General features: G+C 46.3%; 1 protein-coding gene across 1 annotated transcript in view; it reads left to right on the top strand.

Annotated features, from left to right (window-relative positions):
• The window catches only part of egfra (epidermal growth factor receptor a (erythroblastic leukemia viral (v-erb-b) oncogene homolog, avian)), a 38600-nt gene extending 11310 nt beyond the window's left edge, over positions 1–27290 (top strand). Inside the window, exons 2-28 of the mRNA XM_062530111.1 lie at positions 10488–10639; positions 10848–11037; positions 12128–12259; positions 12495–12563; positions 12733–12851; positions 13851–13992; positions 14988–15104; positions 15539–15665; positions 15838–15911; positions 16189–16279; positions 16490–16686; positions 17144–17276; positions 17451–17541; positions 17918–18075; positions 18171–18212; positions 18494–18638; positions 18960–19082; positions 19272–19370; positions 20760–20945; positions 21356–21511; positions 21709–21784; positions 21894–22040; positions 22185–22282; positions 22713–22880; positions 24523–24564; positions 24977–25070; positions 25525–27290. Coding sequence (XP_062386095.1) covers positions 10488–10639; positions 10848–11037; positions 12128–12259; positions 12495–12563; positions 12733–12851; positions 13851–13992; positions 14988–15104; positions 15539–15665; positions 15838–15911; positions 16189–16279; positions 16490–16686; positions 17144–17276; positions 17451–17541; positions 17918–18075; positions 18171–18212; positions 18494–18638; positions 18960–19082; positions 19272–19370; positions 20760–20945; positions 21356–21511; positions 21709–21784; positions 21894–22040; positions 22185–22282; positions 22713–22880; positions 24523–24564; positions 24977–25070; positions 25525–25979 — 3623 coding nt within the window. The 3' untranslated portion in view covers positions 25980–27290. The remainder of the gene's footprint in view (positions 1–10487; positions 10640–10847; positions 11038–12127; positions 12260–12494; positions 12564–12732; positions 12852–13850; positions 13993–14987; positions 15105–15538; positions 15666–15837; positions 15912–16188; positions 16280–16489; positions 16687–17143; positions 17277–17450; positions 17542–17917; positions 18076–18170; positions 18213–18493; positions 18639–18959; positions 19083–19271; positions 19371–20759; positions 20946–21355; positions 21512–21708; positions 21785–21893; positions 22041–22184; positions 22283–22712; positions 22881–24522; positions 24565–24976; positions 25071–25524) is intronic.
• The last annotated feature ends 533 nt before the right edge of the window (positions 27291–27823 follow it).

The raw sequence follows: 27823 nt of genomic DNA, 5'->3' as shown, positions 1-27823 counted from the left end.
ACCGGCGGACGGCATGCGAAAACTGTTTGGTCGTGTTGTTTGGGTTGAAGGGGGCCAGCGAGCGGACCTGTTGAAGTGTTGATGCCGGGGGGCCGCCTGCTGTGTTTGACTCAGACGTGACGCTATGCGCGGCGCGGAGAGCAGAGGTGCGCTGCTTTAAAAACAACGCCGACAGCGTGTTTAAAATGCCGGGAGTGCAGCTGAAAGGAAACTCAAATGCATTGCATGACGCAGTCCCCCTGTGGGGTGTTGCAAAACTCCCCTTACGGAAAAAAAAGAGTCTTTCTCTTGTAAAAAAGGCAATAGTGGATAACACACCAATTGACTCTGACAAAAGGAGGTCCTAGAGACTGCTGCTAAATCCTACAGCCGCTACTGAGGCATTAACTGACCATGTACAGTACTGTATTAACTCCTACACATGTATATGTACTGTACATCTCCTGGTCCAGAGGCTGGAAAAACTCATAGCAGTCCCGATGTTAAGTCCATTTCTCCTATGTGTAAGGTCAGAAATAGATCACATTTCAAGCAGCCGGCAATGCTGAGTGCCCAAAGGAGCACTGCCACCGGCACCACAGCAGCACACTGGGCCATGGCAGCCCATTAGCAGGGACTGTCTGCTACTCATATATTCAGTGTTGGACACTTTTTTTTACTGGAAAAAAATGTCCTGCTATGTTAATGTTTTTTTCCATCTCTAATATGCATGTTAATGGAATTTTGGGCTGCAAACAGACACCCTCTGGGAATATCTCCATGTCTCAGTAAAGCTGCTCATATTTCATTCAGAGCTTGATTTGGTGCCAAGACATTTTTTGTGGAGCTACACCCATACACTGGAAATGTAGAGTGCCCCCCAACACACACACACACACACACACACACACACACCCTCCCATTCCCGTCTCTGTCAGACCCAGATGAGAGACGTGAGACAGACGGCAAGAAGGGCTTTTTGTGTGTGTCTGCTGAGGGGGCGTCATTAAAACAACTGGCTTCGGATGTGATGATAACTTCAAACAAGAGCAGCCATTGTTTCGGGGTGCGCTGGCTGCCGCGCTCTGGGTCCTCTCGTCCGTGGAAAGGATGACTCTCCTCCCTCGAGCACAACAACCTACACAAACATCGTCGGCTCTTACTTCCTTTCACTTCCATTTTCATCCCGGCAACTGAAAAAACGTCCCGTCCCTTCCCACTCCGGAGTGAGCCTGTCAAGTCAGGCGAGTGTTGCGAAATCTCAACGAGAGAAGCGGGATGGTTTGCATTAGTTTTTCTTATTCCCCACTTGGAATTTTTCACAGCGTGACCACGCAGCGCCTTCGCTGCCGCTCAGCCCCAGTCCCGAGCGCTTGGCCCCGCAGTCGCATTTTAGGCATCGCGATTTGATGTGTCATGCACGAGTCTCGGCAGGCCGTCGGTTGGGCCTCACGCTGTGGAGACTGTGATTGGTCGCAGCGTTAGCAAATACGAGGCTGAAGAAAACAAATTCCTTGCCATCCTCCTTGGGTTTTTTTTCCTTTTTTTTTTTCCGTAGTGTCGTGTAGAATGAAGATCAGAGGGTCAGGCCCCGCCATAATTCATTCTGCGTTTGGGTGTGGGTGTGTGTGTGTGTGTGGACGTGGGAGTATGTTGGTATGCGTTTGTCTAGGTCTGTGTCTGTTTGTATTCAACTTTGTGAGTGCACCCTTGTATGTGTGTGCCTCTGTGTGTGTGTGTGTGTGGGTGGGTGTGTGTGTACGTGTCAGTGTGCATGCATGCATGCATTCATGTGTGCCAGTGTATCCTAGAGGAGGAAACTATTCATCACCGGGCCCAGAACGGGTCCTGCTGGCTGCGTAGTAATGCGTAAAACAGAGTGTAACGGTGAGTAAGAGATGACTAACTGCTGCAGCCTACGGACTGAAACCCCAGCCCTCCGCTGAGCCTTACCTTCCCTGAGCTCGTTTAAGAGGCTGGCGCCCCCGTCATCTGGATCCTGTTTTTACTATTTTAGACCACTCAGATGCCACAAAAACCAGAGCTATTTAACCCCTGCCTTCGCCGAGAAAACCTTGCGCACAAAGACACAGATTGAGAACTGAGTCTACGGCCAAGAGTCTGATATAAAGTGAGCGGCCGTACAAATATGGCTGGATGGGTATAGGGAGGAAATGTCGTTCCTCTGTTTATCCTCTGAGGGTCTGAAGCAGGGTAAGGGTTGGGAAAGCGTGGGTCAGTAGGGGATTCCCAAATCCAGCTGCTTTGTATTCCCGCCTGGAATCATGTGTGAAATGTGTGGGTTTTTCAGACTGCGGTGCACCCGTTTAATTTTTTCTTCCCCCCACCAGCCTTTTATTGCATAGTAAAGAGGATGTCTCGAACGGGAAAAGGACACAGCAGTTTGCCTTCCCTAGAATCCCTACCCACTCACTCTTTCTCTCTCTCTCTCTCTCTCTCTCTCTCTTTCTCACTCACTCACTCATTCTTTCATTCACGAGCTCGCTCTCTCCCCAGGCAGGCTCCTCTCTTTCCTGTGTGAATGATGAAGTGGTGTTGCATGCAGGACCGCTGGCAGTGGGACTGAGGGCTTCGCCTTTGAAGCATGAGACGTTGCTGCTTGAAGGAAAAATATGTGTGTTGTTTCTCCCCCCACTTCACTTATATGCGCATGTCAAAGCATTTTTTGAAGAGCCTCTGTGTTATTTTTTTCAGGAATGTAAATGCAATGACAGATTTCCTGGCATGAGCAAAGATAGCGTGTAGTCAGGTGTGTGTGCGTGTAGTTAGGTGAGTGTGTGTGTGTGTGTGTGTGTGTGTGCGGGGGGTTGGGGGTCGTGCGGGTTTGAGGGGCTGTTATTCTGTGAATGTCTGCCTCTAGCTCCTACCCACCCGACACCTCCCGATGAACAAGCGGCTGCTCACCGCGTGCAGAGAGGAAAGCGTCCGTGGGATCCTGCTAAACAGTGTCAGGAGGTGCCAAACACTGGACCACTCACAGCCATGACTTCACTTTGAAGCATCCTTACGTGTACACATCCGATGGGAAGAGTGCAGAGTAGGCTCTCTTTCTGCCCCCCATCTCTCTCTCTCTCTCTCTCTCTCGCTCTCTCTCTCAGTCAGTCTGTTTCTGTGTCTCTCACCCACAGATCCCCTGGACCCCACTAGCATGTCTCCTAACAACGTCCCCAGTGACATATATAGTGGCATGGGGTATTTTTATGAAGAGCGAGGATTGTTTATTACCTCCGCCAAGGAGGTTATGTTTCATCGGGGTTTGTGTGTTTGTTTGTTTGTTTGTTTGTCTGTTAGCAAGATAACTCAAAAAGTTATGGATGGATTTCAATGAAATGTTCAGGAAAGGTCTAAAATGACCCAAGGAAGAAGCCATTACATTTTGGGAGTGATCCGTATCACCATCTGGATCCAGGAGGCCCAGGAGTTATGTTCTCGCTTGGTGGAGGTCCGCACTCTTGGAGTGCTTTTCTAGTTTCATTGTGCTTCTGAGGCTCGCCATCATAATCCTCTTGCATCCCTTTACGCAGCCAAGAGGGATGTGGCAGAGGTATTTCTGCAGGGGTCGGAGAATAACCTTTCACGCGACAGCTGCGTCATGATGTAGGCATACACCTATGGAAGAAAAACAAGGTAGCACCTGATAAAACAGAACCTCACACTTGCTGTCAGTGTGTGAAAGATGACCTTTTTACGGCCAAGAAATACACTTCTAGCATGTTGACCTTCATATGCCATAGTCCACTTTGTTGCCCAAGTGAATATCATGCTATGTTATTATATATGGACTAAGAAGTAATTTGCCACCATAAATTCTGTCAGGATTTTACCAAGACGTTCGTCTCCATTTTCTTATCAGAACGTCTAGTTTATTTTTGGCTGCACAATGCGTCTTAATAATAACCCTAGCTAGCATCAATTATCTGTTGTGTATATCTAGATAGCCATTGATAGCTGAATTGTTGAACCACTGTAGCGCTGTTCCTTATGGTGCACAACACCATTCATGCACTATGAATGAATGCGCTAATTATACTCTCTTTCTATAATGAAGAAAGGATTAGTCTCTCTGGAGCCAGGAGGAACATTTTCATGTGAAAGTGTAATTGATGCCGCTCATGCTGAGAGGCCTATACATTCACTTGTATATGGCACCATTGCTGGTAGAATAGCGAGTCTGTGTGCGTCTGGTTGACTCCGAATGCTGAATATATCATGAAATCAACTTGCTACCACTGCCAGAAGACAGAGACAAAGCCTCCAGGAAATGTTAGCAGTAGCAGGCCACTGCGGCTAACTTTAGCCTTACGGGCAGTGTTTGCGCGGCCCTTTTGACCAACATTCCTCTTAAGGCTCTGAATAAACAAAGCCAAACTGCAACATTGAGTGTCTGCAGCGACCTGCTGATGGAAAGACCCAGGGTTTTCCACAAGGAGCAAACATGACCATTTTTACCCCTCACTCTGTCCTCTCCTCGCAGGGAAATAACTTAGAAGGCAAAAGGAGCTCGTCTACATTCACTGTCTGTCCACTGTTAAAACAAGACACTACTTGTGAATATGAGATACACATGTAAAGGAAAGAACCTAGGCTAGATGATGAAACTGAGGTTAGTACCCAATGAAATAGAGGCGGGGGGAAACTAAAGCTGAATCTTCAATGCAAAATATCAAAATGTATGGAAAGTTAAAAATAGAAGACCTACTGCTGTGTCAAGTCTGGCTTGGATCGCTTCATATGTTGCTCATTGAAGTTTGAAGCTCTTTAGAAAAAGCCACTCCCTATTCTCCTGTTGGCCATACATTATCGTGTGCGGAGGCAGCAGCAGTGGGCTGGTGATTGCGTGCTCCTCCGGGCCGTCTCAGCAAGACGGGAATTACGCAGCTGTGTCATAAGGTGTGTCAAAGACTCCCATGGTCTGTATCACAGATGAGCAACATTCACACAATTGTGAAATGGGTTATCACTGCTCTCTTGGTCAATTCTCTTATCGCAACTATTATGGGAGACGAGTGACTAGTGTTAGATTCATGTAACAAGATTTCTCCACACTTTCACCTTCCCACATTAGTCAGCCGCAGCACGCTTGATTCATTGTGTTGTTTATGAATTTGGGTGTTAAAACTTAACCAGGAAGCGGCGAGATTTGAAAGGAACCACTTTGCCGTTGGAGTGTTTCTTTTCTTTGCTTTTCTTTTTTTGTTTGACGACGGGCTTCCTCAAGTGCTTCCCCTCAGTTGGAGATGAAATTAGCCTTGAGGAGGGCCACTGGATCTCCTCCACATCTGGCCCCAGGACCGCACGTGGCCCGTCCTCCCTGCGCCAGCACCCCTCGCCCCCGTCGGCCTCCCCAGAGCCCGGCCGCATCTGGCTTTGTACCGTGGCTCTTTGACCGGGGCCCCATACGAGGAACTTCCTGCAATGTCAGAGGGGGCCATGCTGGGGAGGGAGAGAAAGAGAGTGTGTGAGAGAGAGAGAGAGGACATCCTCCTCTCCTCCTCTCCTTCACCCCCTATCCCCCCTTCATTTGATGTACCCTGAGACCCCTTCTCCCAGCGGTCCCATAGCCTCTCCCACACAGAGGAGGAAGCGATCTAAAATTCAGCATGACATGAGCGAGGCCGGCTTGAATTCAATCTCGCTCATCTCGTTGCCTTGAAGCTCTGAAGAATCCCATTACTGTGTGTGTGTGTGTGTGTGTGTGTGTGTCAAGCGGGCCTTGTGTGCCGCACTTGAAACAATGCTGAAGGATGCTGTGTGTGCCCGCCTGTCCCACCTTGGACTGTTTGGATTTAGCAGGAGAGGGAAGCGTGGGCTGAATGCACAGGAAGCACTGAGGAAGTTCTTTATTTTCCTTGCTAGCCGATAGCGGGCCTTTGAGATTTGCTGCGATGCTCTGGAAAAGAGAATTAAAGGACACTAAGAAGCATCACAGACTTTGTTCTGGATCCAAAATGGAAGAGCCAGGCCGAGCTGCAAGTCCTTCCCAAAAATAACAAGACAAAATAAAGAAGAATAAGAAGAAAAAATCCCCCATCTGTTTTGTCTACTTGTGCACTGCAACACACTATTTGTTAGAGCTGTGTGCTGCATCACTTAAAGCTGAAAGCTGGGCACTCACCAGCTGGGACGCCTTCTCTTTGTTTCTGTGTAGTCATGGCAAACAGAACTGGGCAATTGTTCACCTCTCCAACGGAAGCCTTAATATGGACATTCATATGACATCGATTTTTTTTTTTTTGCTTTTCGTTGCAAAGGAAATGGCTTGCTTATGCAATGTAATTCCCTTTTATTGTTGCGAGAGAGAGAAGGGAAAATAAATACAAAAAAATCAGTTATAGACACCACTTCCTTGTAATCATGGATACATTTTCCACTAACCAGATTTATCCACTCTGGCTTGAGGCTAATGCTATTGCGGGCCGTAAAAGAGGGGAAGAGGCCAGACATGGCCATGTGAGTCCTGTGGGCCATCACTCACCCACCCACCAGCAGCAGCAGCACCATCTCAGGGCCACCATCACATCCCATCTCAGGAGTCCAGTGGACAGGCTTCAGGCCAAAGGCTACAGACCATAGACTTCAGGCCATAGGCTACAGACCATAGGCTTCAGGCCATAGGCTACAGACTATATATAGGCTTCAGGCCATAGGGTTTCGGACTATAAGCTCCAGGCCATAGGCTACAGACCATAGGTTTCAGGCCATAGGGTTTCAGACTATAAGCTCCAGGCCATAGGCTACAAGACCATAGACTTCAGGCCATAGGCTACAGACTATAGGCTTCAGGCCATAGGGTTTCAGACTATAAGCTCCAGGCCATAGGCTACAGACCATAGGCTCCAGGCTACATACTTCATGCCTGCTTGCTGGCCGTTCCAATGTTTTTGATCATTATCACCCAGCCAAGAGCAACACCTCCGCTCCCTTTTTGTGATGTGGTGTCGGAGTACAAGTATGTCTTGAGACGTGAAATTGAGACGCTCGCGCGCCCCATTTTCAGAACCACCTCCTCCACGGTGGTGTCGATGAGCAAAAACCACGGAGGAGTTCCAAATTTGACCGCAGAGCAAAACCATTCATTGTGCGCTCCCCTTTTTTTTCCCCTCCTGCAGCCAGCCAGTGCTTTTGTGGTGTGATAATGCTGAACGCCGGTGTAGATAAACCTTCCCACGCCCTTTCTTCAGAAGCCTCTTGAGGCGCCACGCGTTCACACAAACTCACACACACATTGCTCCACGCACATGGGAGGGAATGTTCTGTACACCTGTAGCCCCGGGGCAGATACCTGCTATTGTCTCACACTTGCTATTACATCACAGAAGGAGAGCGAGAGAGAGAAAGAGAAAGAGAGAGAGAGAAAGAGTGTGAGGGCAGTGCAGTGCAGGCACTCTAAGAGGGCAACCCGGTCCAGCCCATACCTGTGTCACCCTGGCAACCTGCCCAGCGAGTTGCCAGGACATCTGGAGGAAGTGTAGCATTCAGGCAGGCTTTTATGGCCCTACGCAGGTAGAGTTTATATGAGGTGCGTCTGGCAATCCAATCATGCTGACCTCATCTCTCAAATGACATGCCAACTGGATAAGCACATGCAGATATGTGTATCTGTCTGCTTCTATGTGTGTGTGTGTGTGTGTGTGTGTGTACACATGCATTTCATGGTCAATTTCTTTTGAGGGGTTAGACATTGTTAAAACAAAACTGTGGTGTGTGGAACTGTACTTAACTTCTCCAGTTTTGTACAGCAAACAGAACGATTTCAAATTCCTTACGTCTGGGATACTGTACCTTCTTCTACATCAGCACCTCATTCACGGCACATCCACACCGTTATCATATTCGTCTAGACGGTTATCTACTACATACATCTACTGATATTCGAGCGATTATGACACATTCCTGCGTGTATTTATGCACAGACACGGATCCCCAGGCACTTGATACCATTATGAATATCTGCATTTAATTAAACAGCACGAGCATACTTCTTCTGTGATTCATAGTTACAGCGCACGCTGCCACTGACAATTGCTTTTCCTTCTCGTCCAAGCCTGAACTGGTTATGGACCAACCCTAGATAGCCGCTGGAGGGACTTTACTCAGGCCAAGCCTTTGTTCCCGTGGCGTGGGGAAACAGGAAATGAGTAACTAGCGCTCATTAGAGCTCCACTGTTTATGAATTCATCCTCCTTATTGGAGCACGAGTGGTTGCCTGCACAATAGATATGGCTTTGTTACAGTGACAGCCATGTCGTAAACATGCACAGGGTTGACTCGAGGTGGTAACACATTTATGATTTCCCCCACTGATACTACATCATCAGTAAAAAAAGAACCTCTGCTTTATTGCTCACGCTAGTTTTTGAAGGCCTGGTTTGTCGCATGGCTTCTTTTGTGAATTGTTTGTTTTGCGTCACCTGTGTGATGGCGCTGGAACTGATCAGAGTTAATTAAATCTCGGCCTGAGCACTAATTAAAATGGGCAGCTCAGGGCTGTAGCTTGTCTCCAGTACCTGGCTTCTGGACAAGGTGCATTTACTTGCTAGTCACAACAGGCTGAGATTAATGAGAAGTGGAGAGAGAGAGAGAGAGAGAGAGAGAGAGAGAGAGAGCGATTGGCAGATGTTCTATCCTCCTACCTCTAACCTCTTTGGTCTTGTCCAAGGTAATGAAGTGAAATGGAAATCCAGAATTACAGGTGGGAGGCAGGATGTGGACTGGTTCCCTGTCACCAGCAAATGAAAAATGCAGGCTGCCATTTCAGCTGAACAAAACCATTTGAATCCCAAGACCACTGCACTTCCCATTTTCAATAGTTTTGACATGCAGTTGTTTTACTGGGTTGATAAGGAGAAACCAGCATGTAGGTTTTGCATATGCCTGAGAATGTGGTTTAAGTTACAAACACGGGTTTTCAGTGAGTCACTCTGTGAATCTGGTGCAGTTTAGTCTCTTTCGTCAAGAGCCGACGTTTCCTTGAAGAATGCTTACCGACCTTGACAAGCCGAAGAGAAGACAAACAAAATCGTTGTTTGTGTTACAGTATGATCATGGCCCGTAACAACGCTTGAATCCATCATGTTTCTGAAACACCAGAGCAGCCTGTATGACTAAAACATGTCTTCATTTCGCAACTCATTCAATTCATTTCGCAACTTAATCTCAGACAGGTGATTTTACAGTAAAAGGGATGCAATACACTGTATCAGGTGGTGACTCAGAATTAGCATGCCACAACAAGACTTGACCGTTTCTGTGGATCTGAATTGGCTAGGCCAGCTGTTTTGTTGTTTTGCTCATGTTGTGATTATGTCATAAACACACTGTGTTTCTGTCTGTGTCTTCATAATGCTGCATCTCTTAAAACACAGTATTACTCACTGAAAATATGTAGAGATTTGATGACCCCGGTAATTTACTGCATGTGTATTTCTTGAGTAACTTCATTGTTTCACAAAAGTGACAAAGAGACCTTGGGAACAATGGCGCTCCTGTTGAGAGGGTTTAGATTTGTTTGCCGACAGCAGACAGACGCAATTTTCTCTAAATTGACTTAATTAGGGCTCAATGATCTTTAGTATTCTCTGTCATCAAAAGATATTTCATGAACAAAGTTTCCCTGTTATTCAGAAAAGTGGGCTTGAATTCAGAAAAGTGCTGTGGGTTTCCTCAAAGCTGCAGTTTTATTTGATGTCTAGCATGCCACCCTACTAATATCAGTCTCTTTGTCTGCCTCTTTTGGTTGCATTATATTTTGCCATTAGTCAGGGTTAGCCCAAAATATACTGGTTGATATACCGGTAGATGGTCAAACCATATTAGAACTAACAAAAGTAGTTCCCACCAACGTCACTGAACAGAGAATCTTGAGAGTTTTCAGAAGATATGTACACACTTAAAACCCCATCATGGTCACAGGACACTGAGTGATGTAACACAATTGGAACAAGGCAACTCCAACCCAATCTTGTTTCATCTTAACAGGATTCTAGTCAGTATCTTATGACAGTGCCGTTATCTGTAGTCCCTGAACTGAACCGAGTTTTTCCTGTCAGCATGTGCCACATTCTGGGTCGTGGAGTGTAGCTGAACGCACTCTATTTATCTTGGCCCAAAAGAGACTCTTTCCACTGCGCCGAAGTTTAGTTCAAACAAACGCCTACCATTTTAGTGAGCTTGAGTGAATCTAAATCCAGGTTCACATTCGCTGTCATGGTTTTTATGTGGACTGGATGTTATGTGTTTTTTGTGAAACTTCTTTCCATGTTTGAACAGTAGCAGATTTGTAAGTTGCCAGCAGCTAGTTGTCGAATTATGATGTCTGTAGTCACAGACGTGCAGTGAAGTCCCAAACCTATAAGAAGCAATACAGTTTTCTCATTTCCTGCAGTATACAGACATATATTGTAAATCCTTGTTGAACTTGTTTTGTATGAAAGCATTGAGAGTGCTGCTCACACTGACATGATATTTCCCATTTCTCCCCCATGCAGTATGTCAAGGTTCCAACAACAAACTGTCGCTCTTGGTCTCACCTGAAGACCACTACCATAACCTGGTGAAAATGTACAGTAACTGCACTGTAGTCCTAGAGAACCTGGAGATCACCTACACCTTGGACCAGCATGACCTGTCCTTCCTAAAGGTGAGATGTCACTCAAGCAACAAGGGCTATTTTCAAATAATCATACAAATGTGTTGAAGCTCTGGACCACAGTGTTTATCTGTTATACGTCCTACATGGAGTGCCAGTGAATATATAAACTTGTGTGTGTTTGAAAGATGTCAATGTTAAATGCAAGTGATGTGTTTTGTGATGTTATTTCTCTGAGTGTGAACATCCTTTTTCACAGAACATTCAGGATGTTGGAGGCTACGTTTTGATTGCCATGAACACGGCTACCAAGATACCACTGGACAACCTGCACATCATCCGTGGCCATACCCTCTACAATGACAAGTACGCTCTGGCAGTGCTGTCCAACCGTAACAAGGAGAACAAAACCTTAGGGACCAGGGAGCTGAAGCTCAGAAACCTCAGAGGTGAGACCTCCACAGCCTCTCCGAGGGGTCATCCCTATGTTCCCCAGGTCCTATGTTCCCCGGTTTTCGCCAAAAGGGTCCTATGTTCCCCGGTATGTATTGCGACTGGGGAACATAGGACCCTTTTTGGTGAAAGTGGGGAACATAGGACCCTTTTTAAAATGTACCAAAAAAAGGGTTCTATGTTCCCCGATCCCATACAAAGTGGGGAACATAGGACGTGGGGAACATAGGTACGCTCCACCTCTCCGATATACCTACACCTCACTAGCCGGAATGCCCTAGTTATAACTGACTTACAATACTCTACAATCCCTAAATGACAAACGGCAAGCGCTCCCACGTGCCTAAGGGTGCGTTTAAGTAAAAAAATAAATAAAAGCGTAAGAAACTAAGCGCTTTTTAGCCTGCATGCATTGTGCCCTTCACTTAAGTCTGTCATTTATGCAACATGAAGAAAGTTACACACTTTGGGAGGAGCTTCTCCAAAATCTGGGCGTTTCGTATGTTTTCAACTCTCATGCTCATTCTGCCACTGACTTAAGCACTTTTCCAGCTCATCACTTCTGAGGGTATTGTATTGGTATGTATTAAGGTCGAGCGCCACTACAAGGTGAAACGGCATATTGCTCGATGTCAGTTAGTAGGCCTAGTTCTAAATATATATAGGTTACGCAGAACTTCACAAATTTGGTGTTTAATATGCTGATGATGGGAACTGATGCATCAACGCCCCCCCCCCCCCCCCCCCCCCTTCATGTACATCTGTCAAATGAATGCAGTGAAATAATTAAGATACAGCATCTGTCAGATAGATTGATTCAATGGAGGCGAATAAGTCATTAGCATAGTTATACATCACTGACTTGTGCAGGCAGTCAGTCAGTGTTAGCCATCAGACGCATACCATAACATCTGGTCTGTTGGTGTGAGCAATGTGGCAAAAATGTCCGTCTTTGTGTCAGGTTACAGTGGCCTGCTTTTTGGCATGCTTTGCTTGCTCAGGCTGATCCACACGGATGTGTCTGTGGAGAGGAGGAATCGAGGGATTAGCACTCAAGACTTTTGGTGTTTGCTTTCACGTTCACAGAAATTATCAATGGAGGTGTGAAGTTCTCCCACAACTGTCTCTGCAATGTGGACACAATACAGTGGGAGGACATTGTGAACATGAAGAAAAATCCCAGCATGGAACGCCCTACTCCAAGGAGTGACATATACTGTGAGTATTCATATGCCTTGTCTAATGATTGGTGCTAAAAATATAGTTTATTGCCGCCTATATGTGAAGTTTAAGAGAAAATGTATTTGATTGATTATGATCTTACGTTCATTTAATTTTATAAAGACATTAGTGGATACCTTCACCATAAACTATACTTACAATCAAGAAATAGGCACCTATTGACTGTAAGATACATACCCCCCCCCCCCCCCCCCCTCCTCCTGTACTGTAGGTGAAAAATGTGATGGGCGATGCAATAATGGATCTTGTTGGGCTCCAGGTTTCAACAATTGCCAGCAGTGTAAGTTGTTTTAATATTACTTAGATCTTCAGAAGAAGATTCTGTGAAATGATACCTCGCTGTTTCTATCTGTTATCTGATTAATAATGGCTCACCACATGCCTTAGCCAGCTGACTTCACCTCATCTTCATCTCATGTCGTCTCTCCGGCTTTGTGTCGCTCACGCAGTAACCAAGACGATCTGTGCGGGGCAGTGCTCGAGCCGCTGCAAGGGGCCCTTTCCCAGCGACTGCTGTAACGAGTACTGCGCGGCGGGCTGCACCGGACCCCGGCCCACCGACTGCCTGGTGAGCCTTCCAGCCGGCCGACTGACCAGCCCCAGAGCTGCGTCAGCCGCAAGTCTCCGAGCCATAATACGAAACAGATGTCCTCATGCAGCCGGCTCTTTAATTAGTGCAGTTTTAGCTTGTAGTCTCATGTGCTGACTTGGGATGTCTTAAGTGAGCTTATATTTCTAAGATTTATAATTGTCTCCAGTGTTGCACTGAGGCTTATGGAATGTTCAATTTAATGCATTTTGTATTTTCCTAATTACATTAAGTACATTTGTACTTTTCTGTGAAGTGCAACATGTAAAATAGCTGTACATTGTGTTACCAGTATCCATAGTTATATAAAGAGGCGGCATTGCATACACATCTGTATTGTAATGGGAAGTCAGAGGACTCAGTTGTGTCAATCTCACGCGAATAGCAAGTCTTTGAAATAGCTCCATTATTCACTGATATTTAACAATTTAGCAGACATTTAGGGCCATCATTTACAACAATCAAAGTTCTCATGCATTCTCAGCTATTGTTTGGCATGTTGGAGCATTAAGAATTGACTCATCAATGTTTGTGGCTATAAGGTCTTGCCAACAGTGTTAATTTAGCAAATTCTTTTTGCCTAGTTATTAAAGTTATTAAAGCTATTTATTAGCTTTAGTTTTATGACTTTGCACTTCCTTGCAAACTTTGCACATCCTCGACCATCCTACAAATTAGTAGTCTGTGTGATAGAGTGGGCCTGACTGTGTGTGTGCGTGCGTGTGTGTGTGTGTGTGTATGTCAAACTTATATGCGGAACCAAATTGAACGTGTGATGCCAGTGACTTGTCGTCACAGACCAGACTTTCCTCAGAGGCGATCGCTGATGATTGGTCTTTGGTGGGTGCGCCGCTGGAAGTGAGAGCCTCGGGCTAACAGACGGCTGCAGCTCAGTCAGGCAGGGAGGGAGGGAGGGAGGGAGGGAGGGAGGTGTTGGGCTGGCTGTGTGACTAAGCTAGTTGGTTGTCTCCCCTGCAGGCGTGCAGAAATTTCTCAGAAGACGGGACGTGTAAGGAGTCCTGCCCCCCCCTCATGATCTACGACAGCACCCTGCACCAGCTGGTCCCCAATCCGTACGGGAAGTACAGCTTCGGAGCCACCTGTGTGAAAAAATGTCCACGTAAGGAATAGTCTCTTTTCTATATCTCTGTTCATTTGATCCCTATTCATGGCATCTCATGCTATCATGCAATATTCTTCAAATATTCTCCAAATATTCTTCTCCCCAAATTTCACTCGACTTTCATCTTTAGTAGGCTATTCAGTCAAGTGCTTCCGCTCGGGGTTCAAATCATTGCATACTGGGTCAAGTCCGGCGCCTCTGGTCAGTGCTCAGTGATCTATGATCAGTGTGTCTGGCCATCCTGGTTAAAATATAAACAGTCTGAACAAACCAGGAGAATGATTGAATCGTTAGTTGTGCGTTTGCAACATAATTCAAGTGCACAGCTCAGTGACACCAGTTGTCAGTCCCACAAACACACAGATTGACACATGTCATACTTTGAATTTCTTGAATAGATGGCAAAGCAGTGATAGACACGTTTGTCTGATGTGACAGATGTTTTGGAACACTGCCACAAAAATACTTCTTGTAACTTGATTTGTGCAATCAGACGCAAATGGTTGTGAGTTACATTCAGCTGAATCTTAAGTAGTTCACTTGAAACCAGAGGCGGACATCCCGGGTTCAGACAGTAAAAGTCCTGCCAAGTATTTGATCCAACCATTTAGTAAACCAGCTCATCCTAAGTTGCTGCCAGATACATCAGATAATTAGTGATATCACCTGTGCACAGGTAGAAAGAATATATGGTAGGACTTTTACTCTGGAACCAGGAATGTCCACCTCTGCTTGAAACAGGCAATTTATTATGAGTGAATGCAGTTGAAATGAGCAGGCACAGTTAGGAGATAAGAACATGTCACTATATGCATCGTTCATCAGAATTGCGTGCGATTAATTGCTTACAATAACAATGAGCCACATTGTGCCGTAGACTCATTACGCAACTGGTGCTTGTGCAAATGATTGTGAAGGCTTCGCCCATATGCTCATGTTGCGATTTAAATGTGTTAATGATTGATGCCTAATCAGTTTGATACCATCCACAGATAACTATGTGGTGACGGACCACGGAGCATGTGTGCGGTCATGCAGCTCCAATCACTATGAGACGGAGGAGGGAGGGGTCAGGAAGTGCAAGCCCTGCGAAGGCCTGTGTCCCAAAGGTAAGCTAGTGACCTAATTTTGCACATTTTCATCTCGTCTTTATGGGCCGTGGTGGTACCATAGTGGCAGCAGCTGGGCTAGCATGCAGTAGCCTGGAAGTTGTGGGTTCTATTCCCGGCTTCCACCGATGTGCCCCTCAGCAAGTCACTGAATCCCAAGTTGCTCTGAGGTAAATTGGCCTTATGATTATGCAAAACAGCTGATTGTCCACCGGAAATAAATGAGCTATCTTAAGAGCCTTCCATGCATTTGGTCCATTGACATATGGAAGTCGCTTTGGATAAAAGCATCTAATGTATGTCTAGTGTCTTTTTGCAAATCTCATCTCATCTCTATGAGTATGAGCCTAGGTGACTGTAAGGGTGGGGATCCAGCAGCAGTCCTCCTTATCAGAGAGGAGATGTTCCCTAAGATTGTTCATATGTGTTTGTAGTCTGCCACGGCCTTGGAATGGGAACGCTGAAAGACATCTTGTCAATTAACGCCAGCAACATTGACTCCTTTCAAAACTGCACCAAGATAAATGGCGATGTGGCAATACTCCACACATCAATTTTCGGGTGAGTGAAAGAGGCCCATAGCTCAAGGCCAAGGTCTCAACATTGACTGTCTTTTCCCTGTTATGGACTATTTGAAGCCTCAATACAATGCAATTCCTTTGATTTCTCCCATACATTTTTCAATCGTATAAAACATGTTGTATTCCTAAATATAATTCATTGTGATTTTCAGAGATGGTCACACAAAGACACCAAAGTTGGACCCTGCCAAGCTTAGCGTATTTGAGTCTGTTAAAGAAATCACTGGTAAGCTAATTATCCTAAATGATATGATTTTAGGCTATCGATAGGCTATAATGTGATTTGCAGTTCAGGTTGACATATTGACATTTTTAAGGCAAGCCTGTGTAATGCTCTTAACTGATTGTGTCTGAAGGATATTTGATGATCCAGAAGGGCCCTGAACGTCTAACCATTAGGCTATCAATATAATGGGATTTGTAGAAGCTAAAACTCAAGTTGACATGTTAACATTTTTAAAAGCAAGCCTGTGTAACTCTCTCCTAACTGATTGTGTCTGAAGGATACTTGCTGATCCAGGCGTGGCCTGAAAATCTAACCTCCCTAAGTCCCTTTGAAAACCTTGAAGTGATTCGTGGGCGAACCAAACACCAGTAAGTGATCCACAAATGAGTGACTCTAGTGCAATTGCTACAGAGCAGAGTTCCAATTGCTTCTGACTTCTTTAGTAACTAGCCTTTAGTATAGTTCAAACACTAAAACGTGTTGCATCTTTTCACTGTTTTGTGTGTGTGTGTGTGTGTGTGTGTGTGTGTGTGTGTGTGTGTGTGTGTGTGTGTGTGTGTGTGTGTGTGTGTGAACAGGGGAAGGTTCAGCTTCGCTGTTTTCAGCACTAAGATAGCCTACCTGGGAATGCGCTCACTGAAGAGGATCAGTGATGGCGATGTGGCCATCTGGAAGAACGAGGACCTCTGCTACACCGAGGCGCCGCACTGGAGTCGCCTGTTTGAGCTGAACACGCAGAAAGTTATCCTGAGAAACAAAGACGCGCAGACATGTGGTAATGAAATGAGCCCAGTCTGGTCTCCTAAAGCTTCCACTTAGCATTAGAATGTCTCCATCTCATCTCAATTTAGATCAAGACAGCTAGCTGTCATTTTAACTACTAGCATAAACATGCTTTGACAGATACATGATATGACATTACCCATGATTACAGTTATCAGATTATTATTATACAGATTACAGGTAGGCTATCTTAATAATGTGTTTGTGACGTGTGACCATTTTGGGTATTTTGGTTCATGATACTGCATTTGGGCTGCAGCTGGATATTACTGACTTAAAACAGACCATGTAGCATTAGCATTGGCCTTGACTTGTGTTGTTGTTATGTCAGTCTTATGACATGTCAAACCAAGCGTTGTGGCCAGTCTCACAGGCTTGCCCTGACCGGAGACACGAGAGGGTCAGTGCTCTTGCGGAACCTGACGCGTCCCTTTTTCATGTCCCCTCAGCTGCGGAGAACAGCACGTGCAATGAGATGTGCACGCCCGATGGCTGCTGGGGTCCAGGGACCGACTTGTGCTTCTCCTGCCTGCACAGGATCCGCGACGGACATTGCGTCGCCTCCTGCAACCTGATGGAAGGGTGAGCTAGGGTGTGGGGGGTGCATTCCTGAGTGGGATACTGAAGGCCTGTCTTCTTAAAAACAAAATAGTTGCCTTTTTATTGTTATTTATTTTTATTTTATGTTATTTATATTTTTTTCATTTTATTATTTATAATTAATTCATTTTAATTAACGAATAATATCTTTTGTAGAGAATCACGGGAATCGGAGATAAATGGCACCTGTTTTCAGTGTGACTCAGAGTGCAAGCCCTTGAACGGGACCCTGACCTGCAGTGGACCTGTGAGTACTTCTATACTGTAGTATGCGCCATATGCTTATCTCTGTAAAAATGATCTGTGCGCTCAACATAGCCCAGTTGTGTGTAGTGTCAAATGTATTAAACAGAAGTCAAAATAACAAGATAGCTGGGTTATGACTGGACTATGTTTGAGTGCCCTGAACTACTCACTGATAACCACTTGATGGTCTTTTGGGCCCCCACCGTCAACTTCAAAGCAGCGCTGTCACCATCGACTTCAAGGCAGCACTGCCATACCCTAACCCCAACCCCAACCCTTGTGCCTTCCAGGCAGCACTGCCTTGAAGTCAACAGTGGAGGTACAGTAACCACTGTGCCACATGCATGTGACAATACCTGAATTGTATGCCGTCTCAGGGTCCTGACCAGTGCACGGAGTGCGCCAACTTTAAAGACGGCATTCACTGTGTCCATCGGTGCCCCAATGGTGTGCCTGCAAAAGACGGCTCCAGCATCTGGAAGTACGATGACAAAGACAGGGAGTGCCAGCCATGCCACAAGAACTGTACTCTAGGGTAGGTAGACTTAACCTGCTCACTTCACAAATATCTTTCAAGAATATTTTGGGCCTTTTAACTAAATTGACCTCAGTGTCTTGTTTATTTCTCAGGTGTCGAGGTCCAAAGCTGAAAGACTGCAGCGGCTACACTATGTAAGGGATACTTATTTACAGTTTGCAATGTTTCCTGAAAAGAAAAAAAAGAAAAAAACACTTTTTATTCAAGAGAGAGACTTTGAAAGCGAGATATTACCTTGGATACAGTCTATCTAAACTGTTCACAAACCACCAGTATGCATTAGACAGAACATTAGAACATATGCGTAGATGAAGTACAGTGGTACCCCAGAGAGAGCCACTGCGTATAGGACATTGTGTCTGTAGTATGAGAGTACAGACAGAGGTCACTAAGCTGCTCTGGTTGATGTGTCCAGCCACTCCAACCTGTCGATGGTGGCCGCAGGAGTGGTCGGCGGGCTGCTGGCGTTCGTGATCCTGGCGCTGGGCGTGTTTGTGTTGCTACGGAGACGCCACATCAAGAGGAAGAGAACGCTCCGGCGACTGCTGCAGGAGAGAGAGGTGCGAAACTTTAGCACTCACTCACGTTGGGCCGCCCTCGAGGCAATGTAAATTGTTAATGGCACTACATAAATAATACAAGATGAATATACGGTGCTATATAAATACATATTAAATAGCACTGAGTTGCTGCTTAAGTTCCTTTGGCTGCATATTTCTGCAGCGCGGCCAGACACTGTTTGGTCCCGTTAACGATAAAAGGAGTAAACATTCTTTACTTTTCCGTGTGGACATGAGCTTACAGTTCTAAGAAGTCTCTCACGAGGCACACTAGCACTCATTTTTCATGGTTAAGAACCAAGTTCATCTTTGTCTTCTCAGTTGGTGGAGCCCCTGACACCTAGTGGAGAGACGCCCAACCAGGCCCTGCTGCGAATCCTCAAAGAGACGGAGTTCAAAAAGATCAAAGTGCTGGGGTCAGGAGCGTTTGGTACCGTCTATAAGGTCAGTCGACTCCCAGGCAAGCTGCGTCTGAGCATCTTCTGTCTGTCCTGCCCAGTATTCTCTTCATTAAAGTACTTCTGCTGTACTCATTCTGTTATGGGTTTGTTTTTGTTTTTGTTTTTTTTAAAGCGTTGGAACTGTATTATGGGATATTGTTACCAGGTTACAATGAGTCGTTTATCTTTGCAGGGTCTGTGGGTTCCTGAGGGGGAGGACGTGAAAATTCCAGTTGCCATCAAAGTGTTACGAGAGGCTACGTCTCCCAAGGCCAACAAGGAGATCTTGGATGTGAGTAAAAGCAGTTCTTTTTATTTTATATATTATGTTAAGCTATCCAACAGCAATCATTTCAGGAGATCATTTTTCTATTGCACTACTGTATCGTGTTTTTTCAGTTGCAGTAAAATGTGAAACACATGCCTGTATACTATAGCACCACAGAGGCATGGCCTGAGGCACGTTGCTGAGGGTGCTCAGGGAGGCCTGGGTAGACACATGATGACTGGGAGCTGCTTGTGGATATGAATGAGTGGGTGACTGTGGGCTGGAGTGCCTCTGTGCTGTGAGAAGAGGCTGGGTGTGAGCAGCAGTGTCTGGACGCTGCTTAGTCAGGGGGTGCTTCAGGACGGCGGCAGCTGGGGACTCGTCGACACGGGGTCAACGGGGCCCGGAAAACAAGCCGCCGCAATATCCGCTGTCCAAAGCGCCCGAGATGTTTTACTGTTCCAGAGAATGTCGTAGCTTTGGAAACTAGCGGCTGAGTTCATGCTGTAATCTTGACTTCATTAAGGTGGAATGTGTCCCTTTGGGAAGAGGAGGAGTGTTTCCCCTTTATCTAAAAACAGAAATGGGAAAAGGGAAAAAAAATATAAAAATCTGTTTCTGTAGACGTTTCATCTGTATTTAAAAAAAAAAAAAAAAAAAACATAACAAGGACATATAAACAGCCCTGTTACATCTGACAAAACAACATTTTACAGGAAACGGATGAGTAAATATAGAGGTTCAAGGTGCAAGGTTACTTTATTAGGCCTCCCAAGGGAGAAATTTGTTTTGGATAAAGGGTACGCTGCCACAGCCATAATAATAAAAAAAAGGACATCACTGGGCACAGGACATGTGTTATACATAGAGTAAATAAAAATATGACATACAAAATACAAAAAGGGCATGCATTCACATATACATTCAAATATAAACGAAGGTTATGCATATAACCACGGTTCTATGAGTTTCGTTTCAGTAGAAACGAAATAGAACAGTAATTCATGCATTGTGTATAAGCCACAGGACAGTGTTTTATGCTAGTTAAAAGAAACAAAACCATATTAACACCATATTAACTGCCCCCCTGTATTAACCTCATAGCTGAAAAAAATGTGCGAAATCAATGTATAGGCCGCGGCTAATAGTCGGGAAATCACGGTAGTCATATGTGTACTGTATGTGTGACTGCATAGGTGGTTGTTAGCTCCTGTATGTTCTCTATGTCCTCCTCTGATTTGTTCAGATCTATGCCAAGAATTCAGTCTTGCCATCAGTGAGACATAATCAATTGCAGTAAGGTACCGCATCATCAAGAGGATGTGTTCAAACCTTTATTCTCCCCGTGTGTGTGTGTGTGTGTGTGTGTGTGTGTGTGTGTGTGTGTGTGTGTGTGTGTGTGTGTGCTCATAGGAGGCATACGTGATGGCCAGTGTGGAGCACCCGCACGTGTGTCGGCTGCTGGGCATCTGCCTGACCTCCACGGTGCAGCTCATCACCCAGCTCATGCCGTACGGCTGCCTGCTCGACTACGTCAAGGAGCACAAGGACAACATCGGCTCCCAGTACCTGCTCAACTGGTGTGTGCAGATCGCTAAGGTAAAGATAAACACAGGCTCTCGCACACAAACACCACAGCTTACCAGTACGAGAACAGGTCATTATTGTCTGCGCTGTCCGTCATGGTGACACATTATACTCGGCTATGACACTGCGTGCCTGATTTGACTCAAGTGTTTCCACAGACACACAGAGAGGAAGTCATTCGTTTCTAAGCGTGCTGCCAAGCTCACGTAGAGAAAAGGCTCCAATATAGACGAGCACATGTACAAAATAGGCAAGCGGCTCACTCAGTCAAAATTACATCAGTCATCAAATCCTTCTGCCAGCTGAGCGTCATCCGTTCCCCTGCCTGAGGGTTCCTGATGATAGGTGATGGCGGCCCGGAGGCTGTAGCATTAGCCTGAGGTTGCGCGCGGTTAACGTCTGTGCTTGTCCATCATCTGCAGGGAATGAACTATCTCGAGGACCGTCACTTGGTTCACCGTGACCTGGCGGCGAGAAACGTCTTGGTGAAGACGCCGCAGCACGTCAAGATCACCGACTTTGGCCTGGCCAAGCTCCTCAACGCAGACGAGAAAGAGTATCATGCAGATGGTGGAAAGGTCTGTCTATTTCTTCAGTGTGTTTTTTTTTTTTTTTTTGCATATAACAAACACTATTTTGAGCATTTCAGTGGTTTTAATCTCACAAAATCACAGCAATCATGCCTCATCCCTGTGTTGCAAAATGGAATCCTGACCTACATTTTTTCCATACCCCACATACCGTACGCTTCTGAAAATGGTCTGTTTATCTAAAGGTTCCCATAAAATGGATGGCTCTTGAGTCCATACTTCATCGAACATACACTCACCAGAGCGATGTTTGGAGCTATGGTAAGCAACCGTTAAATCCATTCGCAATCATCTTAATCCCAGTTCAAACATACAAGTGGCGTTAGATTAGCGCTGCTTACGCTACGCTGCGGCTGTCCCGCCCCCGCAGGTGTGACCGTGTGGGAGCTGATGACCTTCGGAACCAAGCCGTACGACGGCATCCCGGCCAGCGAGATCGCGGGCGTGCTGGAGAAGGGCGAGCGCTTGCCCCAGCCCCCCATCTGCACCATCGACGTCTACATGATCATGGTGAAATGTAAGGAGAGCGACGCAGAGAGAGAGTCCTTGCGTGGGCTTCCGTATGAGTTACGGCGGTCTCGGTCTCGGCCTTGACCCTCTCCCCTGGTCCCGTGGTGTTCATCACTCCCCCTCTGCCCCCCCTCCTCTTCTTCCTCCGCAGGCTGGATGATTGACGCCGACAGCCGGCCGCGCTTCAGGGAGCTCATCGCCGAGTTCACCAAGATGGCCCGGGACCCCTCGCGCTACCTGGTCATTCAGGTGAGGGTCCACGGCTGTATGCCTCATGGGATGGTTCCGGTCATCACACCGATCAAAAATATCCACAAATGTGATGACCCATCCATTCCCCCCCAACATAGCATTCTTAAGTCTCTGCAATCTTTTCACCATTTCATAACATTCCTGATGTCAGCCTTCAGGGTAATGAATGAGTTGGAACTGCAGTAACTTCTCGTTGCCCATAACTCCTGGCAACCAACCCTTACTGTGAATGACCCTAACTGTCCTATATTTCTACATCTCCTCTCCATCCTCACACACAACTAATAATCCCCTCACCAGAGCAGACCGTAGTAATATGAGTGCTTCTCTTTTGTCAACTTTGACTTTGGTCAACTCTTGTTGTTTTCAAAATGTGCTATGCAAATAAATTGACATCGACATTGACATTTACATTGACATTGTCCAGGGTGATGACCGGATGCATCTGCCCAGTCCCAGCGATGGCAAGTACTACCGCAGCTTGATCAGCGGCGTGGACATGGAGGACGCGGTGGACGCTGACGAGTACCTGGTGCCCAGCCACAGCTTCTTCAGCACCCCCTGCACCTCACGCACCCAGCTCCTGCACTCCGTGGTGAGTGGGCCTAGCCAGGCCCAGTGCTACACGCCCAGGCAGCCTGGCGTTTCTAGACACATCTAGACTAGAGAAACCTAGGCAGCCTGGCAATTCAAGAGACATCTAGACCAGAGAAACCTAGGCAGCCCGGCATTTCTAGAGGCTTCTAGACTAGAGAAACCTAGGCAGCCTGTCGTTTGTAGAGGCTTCTAGACTAGAGAAACCTAGGCAGCCTGGCGTTTCTAGAGACATCTAGACCATAGATATCTAGGCAGCCTGGCGATTCTAGAGAGATCTAGAGAAGCATACTAGAGAAGCAAAGAGCTCTTTTGCAGAGTCAGGAACACGGTCACATCTCAGCAGCATCAAGCAGAGCACACCTTCGCCAATGTGAATATCACGCTACCTGGCTTCCCCGTGCGCTTGGCCTCGGCCGTCGCCCACTTCCTGTTGTGATGTGATGTGGTTCCAAGAGCGAGGCTCCACTCCTCTTTGAGCGCCGGGTCCAGCTGAAGCCTCCGCTTCCTCCCAGGTGCCCCTGATTAATGGCTGTTTTGATGGGAGAGTGGTGCGCGTGTCTGCTAAAGGGCTCAGAGGGCCGCGAGCCTGCTTCTCTCCTCTCCTCTCCTCTCCTCTCCGCTCCTCTCCTCTCCTCTCCTCTCCTCTCCTCTCCTCTCCTCTCCTCTCCGCTCCTCTCCTCTCCTCTCCTCTCCTCTCCGCTCCTCTCCTCCTCCTCTCCTCTCTCTCCCCTCCTCTCCTCTCCTCTCCTCTCCCCTCCTCTCCCCTCCTCTCCTCTCCGCTCCTCTCCCCTCCTCCTCTCCTCTCCTCTCCCCTCCTCTCTCTCTCCCCTCCACCCCTTCTCTGCTCTAGCTGGACCCCAGCCCACTGCTGAGTGCAGGAGAACTCTGTGCCGCCTTTCAACTTTGATTGCCTTCGCAGGCCCAGGTTTTTTTTTTCTTCTTCTTCTTCTATTCCTTTCCTTTCTTTTCTGTCGTTCCTGCACTCGTTCTTGGCAGAAACAGCGGCACAGCTCGAAGAAGAAGAAGGGAGAAAAAAAAGAAAGGAGCCAAATTATATAACGCTGTCACTGGGATATGGCCATTTAAGGCTGGAGTGGCGCTGACAGATGGCGGCCTTTTCAGCTTGTTTAACTCACTTCGGAAAGCGCCGTGCTGTCTGTTTGGTGGGAAGGTTGGGCGCTGCTGCTGTTGCTGCTTTTGAGGAAGGAGGTTATGTAGGGTGCCGATGGCGTTTTGAACGTAGAAACACACACACACAAATATGATATATGATATTTCATGCCATTAAAAACAACAAGGTGTTGTGTACCGCACTTGAGCAATCTCAAAGTGATAGACATTTGTTTGTGTTACCTAATTCATTTCTGTAATTAACTGGGAAGTGTATTTAATGGTATCCCACATGCTGTCTCGGGAACTGTCTCGAATGATCTCTTGCTGCGTGCTCCAGTAAATAACCCGCCCTTGAAAATTCCTCTTGGGCGACCGTGAGCCGAAACTATGTGTGCTCTTAACTCCCTCTGTCATGAAGCGTATTCACGCTAAGCCAGGGTTGTACGCAGAGCACACACACTGACACGCTCAAAAAAAGCCCAAACGCCAGCCTGTGAACATGACCCTACCTGTCTCTCTTGTCACAGAGCCTGAACAGCAGCATTGAGACGTGCCACAACAGGAATGGGGTAAGTGGACCATGACAACACGGCCCGGCTCTTTTGCTCTACATGAGCCTCCCCATTGTTGTGCGCTCACGTCGAGCTCATTCAGAAACTTTTGTGTCACCGATGGTACAGTGGTACTGATGCATAGACCTGTGATACTGTATATGAATGACTATGACGATGACAATGACAATGATATAACTGTGAGATATGTACAGTATCAGCTTAACACACACTCACGTGCAAAGAATGCATTAGAATCATTCGGTGCACCTGGCTATCCAGTGTGGCTCCTGTAACAGTTTGCACGTCTTGCACAACATGGTTTCCGCGCAGCAGCATTCTCATACAAGCGTGTCTACATAATCGTCAAAGTGAGTTGACAGATGAGGCGTTTCAGAGCGACTGAGTCACTGAGTCTGATTTCCTGCAGAATGCCGTGCCGGCCAGGGAGAACAGTCTGGTGTTGCGTTACATCCCCGACCCCACCGACCGGTTCCTGGACGGAGACTTTCAGCCAGCCCCAGGCAAGTGTCTCTTCTGGTCACCCCCACAACGGATGTCTCTGACCTCACAAAAAGTCATCAGTGCCGGGGAATGTGGGAAGAGAAGTGGAGCAGTCTCAAGCTGCTCATTCTGTCGGGTGGAAGAGTTTATCACTGAAGTGCATATTGTTGTGTCTTATGGTCCCTCTCCTGTCTTTGGTGAAATAGGGACCTCTAGTGGACATAGGTGTGCTCTGATAGTTGCACAAGCCTCTGACATTGAGGCTTGTGTCTAACTATTTGCATTAAAGTTTTTTAAAATGTTGATTTATAAGCTCTCATGAAATCAAAGATTCTCACATTTTTTATTTAATGCATTATTGTTTCTGTAATGTATTCAGAACTTTGCTATTATACCACAGCCATACAGTATTATTGATGAATTGTGAATCAAATAGATTCACAAATGTCTTATGCTGTGTCTTCTCTTGTGCAGAGTACATGAACCAGAATGGCTGCAGCGCGTCAGACATGGCCAACCCAAACTATCAGCATCCCGGCCCCCCACGCAGCCTGCTCCCCATAGAGGCGCTCGACGAGACAGAGGAGGAGTATCTCAACTACTTCAAGGAGCCCGCGGGGGCCACGGCAGGGGTCTCCACCGCCGGAGCGGCGGCCGCCTCCACTGCCCCCTCCGCAGCAGCCGCCGCCCCCAGCGCCGCTGCCCCTGAGTATCTCAACACCTCCCAGAACGGCCTCCTCTCTCTCTCCTCCAGTGAGATCGGCCTCATGGACCAGCCGCTGTTCAACCCCCAGAACAGCATGGACAACCCGGACTACCAGCAGGATTTCTGCCCGATGGTGGCGGTCAAGCCCAAGCTGAACGGACACCTCCCGGCGGCTGAGAACGTGGAGTACCTGGGTTTAGCTGGCCCCCTGGAGGTCCACTAGCATCCCGCGTGGGCCTCGCAGATGGACAATCGGGGGTGGAGTGGGTGGGGGTTGGTAGGGCTAGCATGTGGCTTAGCTCCCGGATCTTGTGGGAGACGACTGGTCTGGACATAATGCTGGTGGCTCTCCAGAGCCTGCTTGGACTGGCACGCCAAGACACTGGTTCGCCAGACTTTGTGAAGGAGGAGGTTCCGTGCTTTTCCTTGAACGCTGACCAATGCTTCTGTGAGCTAGTGGACTTCTCCGTACGACTCTGACTGTTGCCACAGAAAGGCCATGACCGAGTGTTCCAGGATGCCGGTGGTTTGGTCTGTTGAGGAGTGCAGTCTCCAGCACCCAAAGAACTTTAAGAACTTGTGTAGCTGCACACAAAGAAAAAACACATATCTCTATACAGTAACTTGTAATATCTATATGCGCACTGTGTTGCCCTGTGACCAGTATATTTGACTTAGTGATGAGGCTTTAACCTAAAACTTGTCAAAGATTTATATGAAAATGATATATGTAATTATATATTATATAATTATATTATATATAATTATATATTATATCACTGATAGTTCCCTTAACTCATACGAGTCAAAGCATCAGTGGACATTTTAAAAAGCATTAACTTTTTTTTCTGAGAAATATTAACATCTGTAGTTAATGCGTTTATATATTATATGCATTCATGTCTGAGTTAAGGGAACCTTCATGTAAAACATGGCAGATATTTCTTTACTGTGAATGATACTAAAAAAGTGTCAATTTTATTTGGCAGAGGGAGGGCTCTCACTTTTCATTGGTACTTTCATGTAGCTGTAAAAAGACACTTTCTGTGTCTCTGTAGATACTTTTTGAATGTTATATACCCATACATCAACATAAATGGTACTTGTATAAAACGGAAGTATTTGTCTGATGCTGGAGTCTCGGCATCTAGATAAGAACATTTCTCTTCTATGTCATCATTAATTCAAACGTGAAACAATGTACAGGGTTATTTACAATATGTGTACTTCCTTCTTCATATTCAAAGCCAGTATTGAGCGCACTTCAGATTATCACTTTTTAAAATTAGGTGCACAAGACAGATTTAATTTGACATATGAAAATATGTGTTGCACATTGTCATAATTCTGAGTTATGCAGAGTTATGCATCCGAAAGCTGATTTAAAGACTGTCGATACATCTTATTCTATATAAGTTCATCTACCCAAGCTGCATCCATGCAAATCATAAATGTCCACGGTTTAGTTGCACCTGAGCTCAGCTGTAATTATTCATTTCCGAAGTGAAATAAAAGCATAACATTTTTTATTGAACCTGTCTTGTCTTCATCCATAACATCCCCCCCCACACACACACACACACAAATTAAACTACAGGCTACAGTATCCTCACGGCTACTACAGTATGCTGCAGAACATACTTTGCACTGGAGTGGAGGGGTTTAGCAGTTTTGTCAATTCAGGATAAAAGCAAGAGCATCATAATAGTTTGCATCTAATGAAGGTACAGTAGAGTTCTGCTCTCTTGATTCAAAACACCCACACCACAAGGACAGAGCCTCTTTGCATTACATTGCCTGGTGCTTTCAACTTAAGGGTGGTGCTCCATCATCACCCTATATCATCTCACACTTGGATCACCCATACCTGTAATAAAAACTACAATTCAAATGAGAGGATTGGATTTTCATCTCCAACTCCAAGTCTGATGTGTGGTGGAACTGCTCTGTTCACAGGTGCTGTAGGAACGAAGCTACAACAACAAACTAATTGTATTCTTATCACCAGCACTACACAACATCATGTGAAACCTTGATGATTAAGTTAGGTGGAGATCAGGACACGCA

Source organism: Sardina pilchardus, chromosome 2 (assembly GCF_963854185.1).
Source record: "Sardina pilchardus chromosome 2, fSarPil1.1, whole genome shotgun sequence".
NCBI lineage: Eukaryota > Metazoa > Chordata > Actinopteri > Clupeiformes > Clupeidae > Sardina > Sardina pilchardus.
This window is presented reverse-complemented; position numbering and strand designations above follow the sequence as displayed.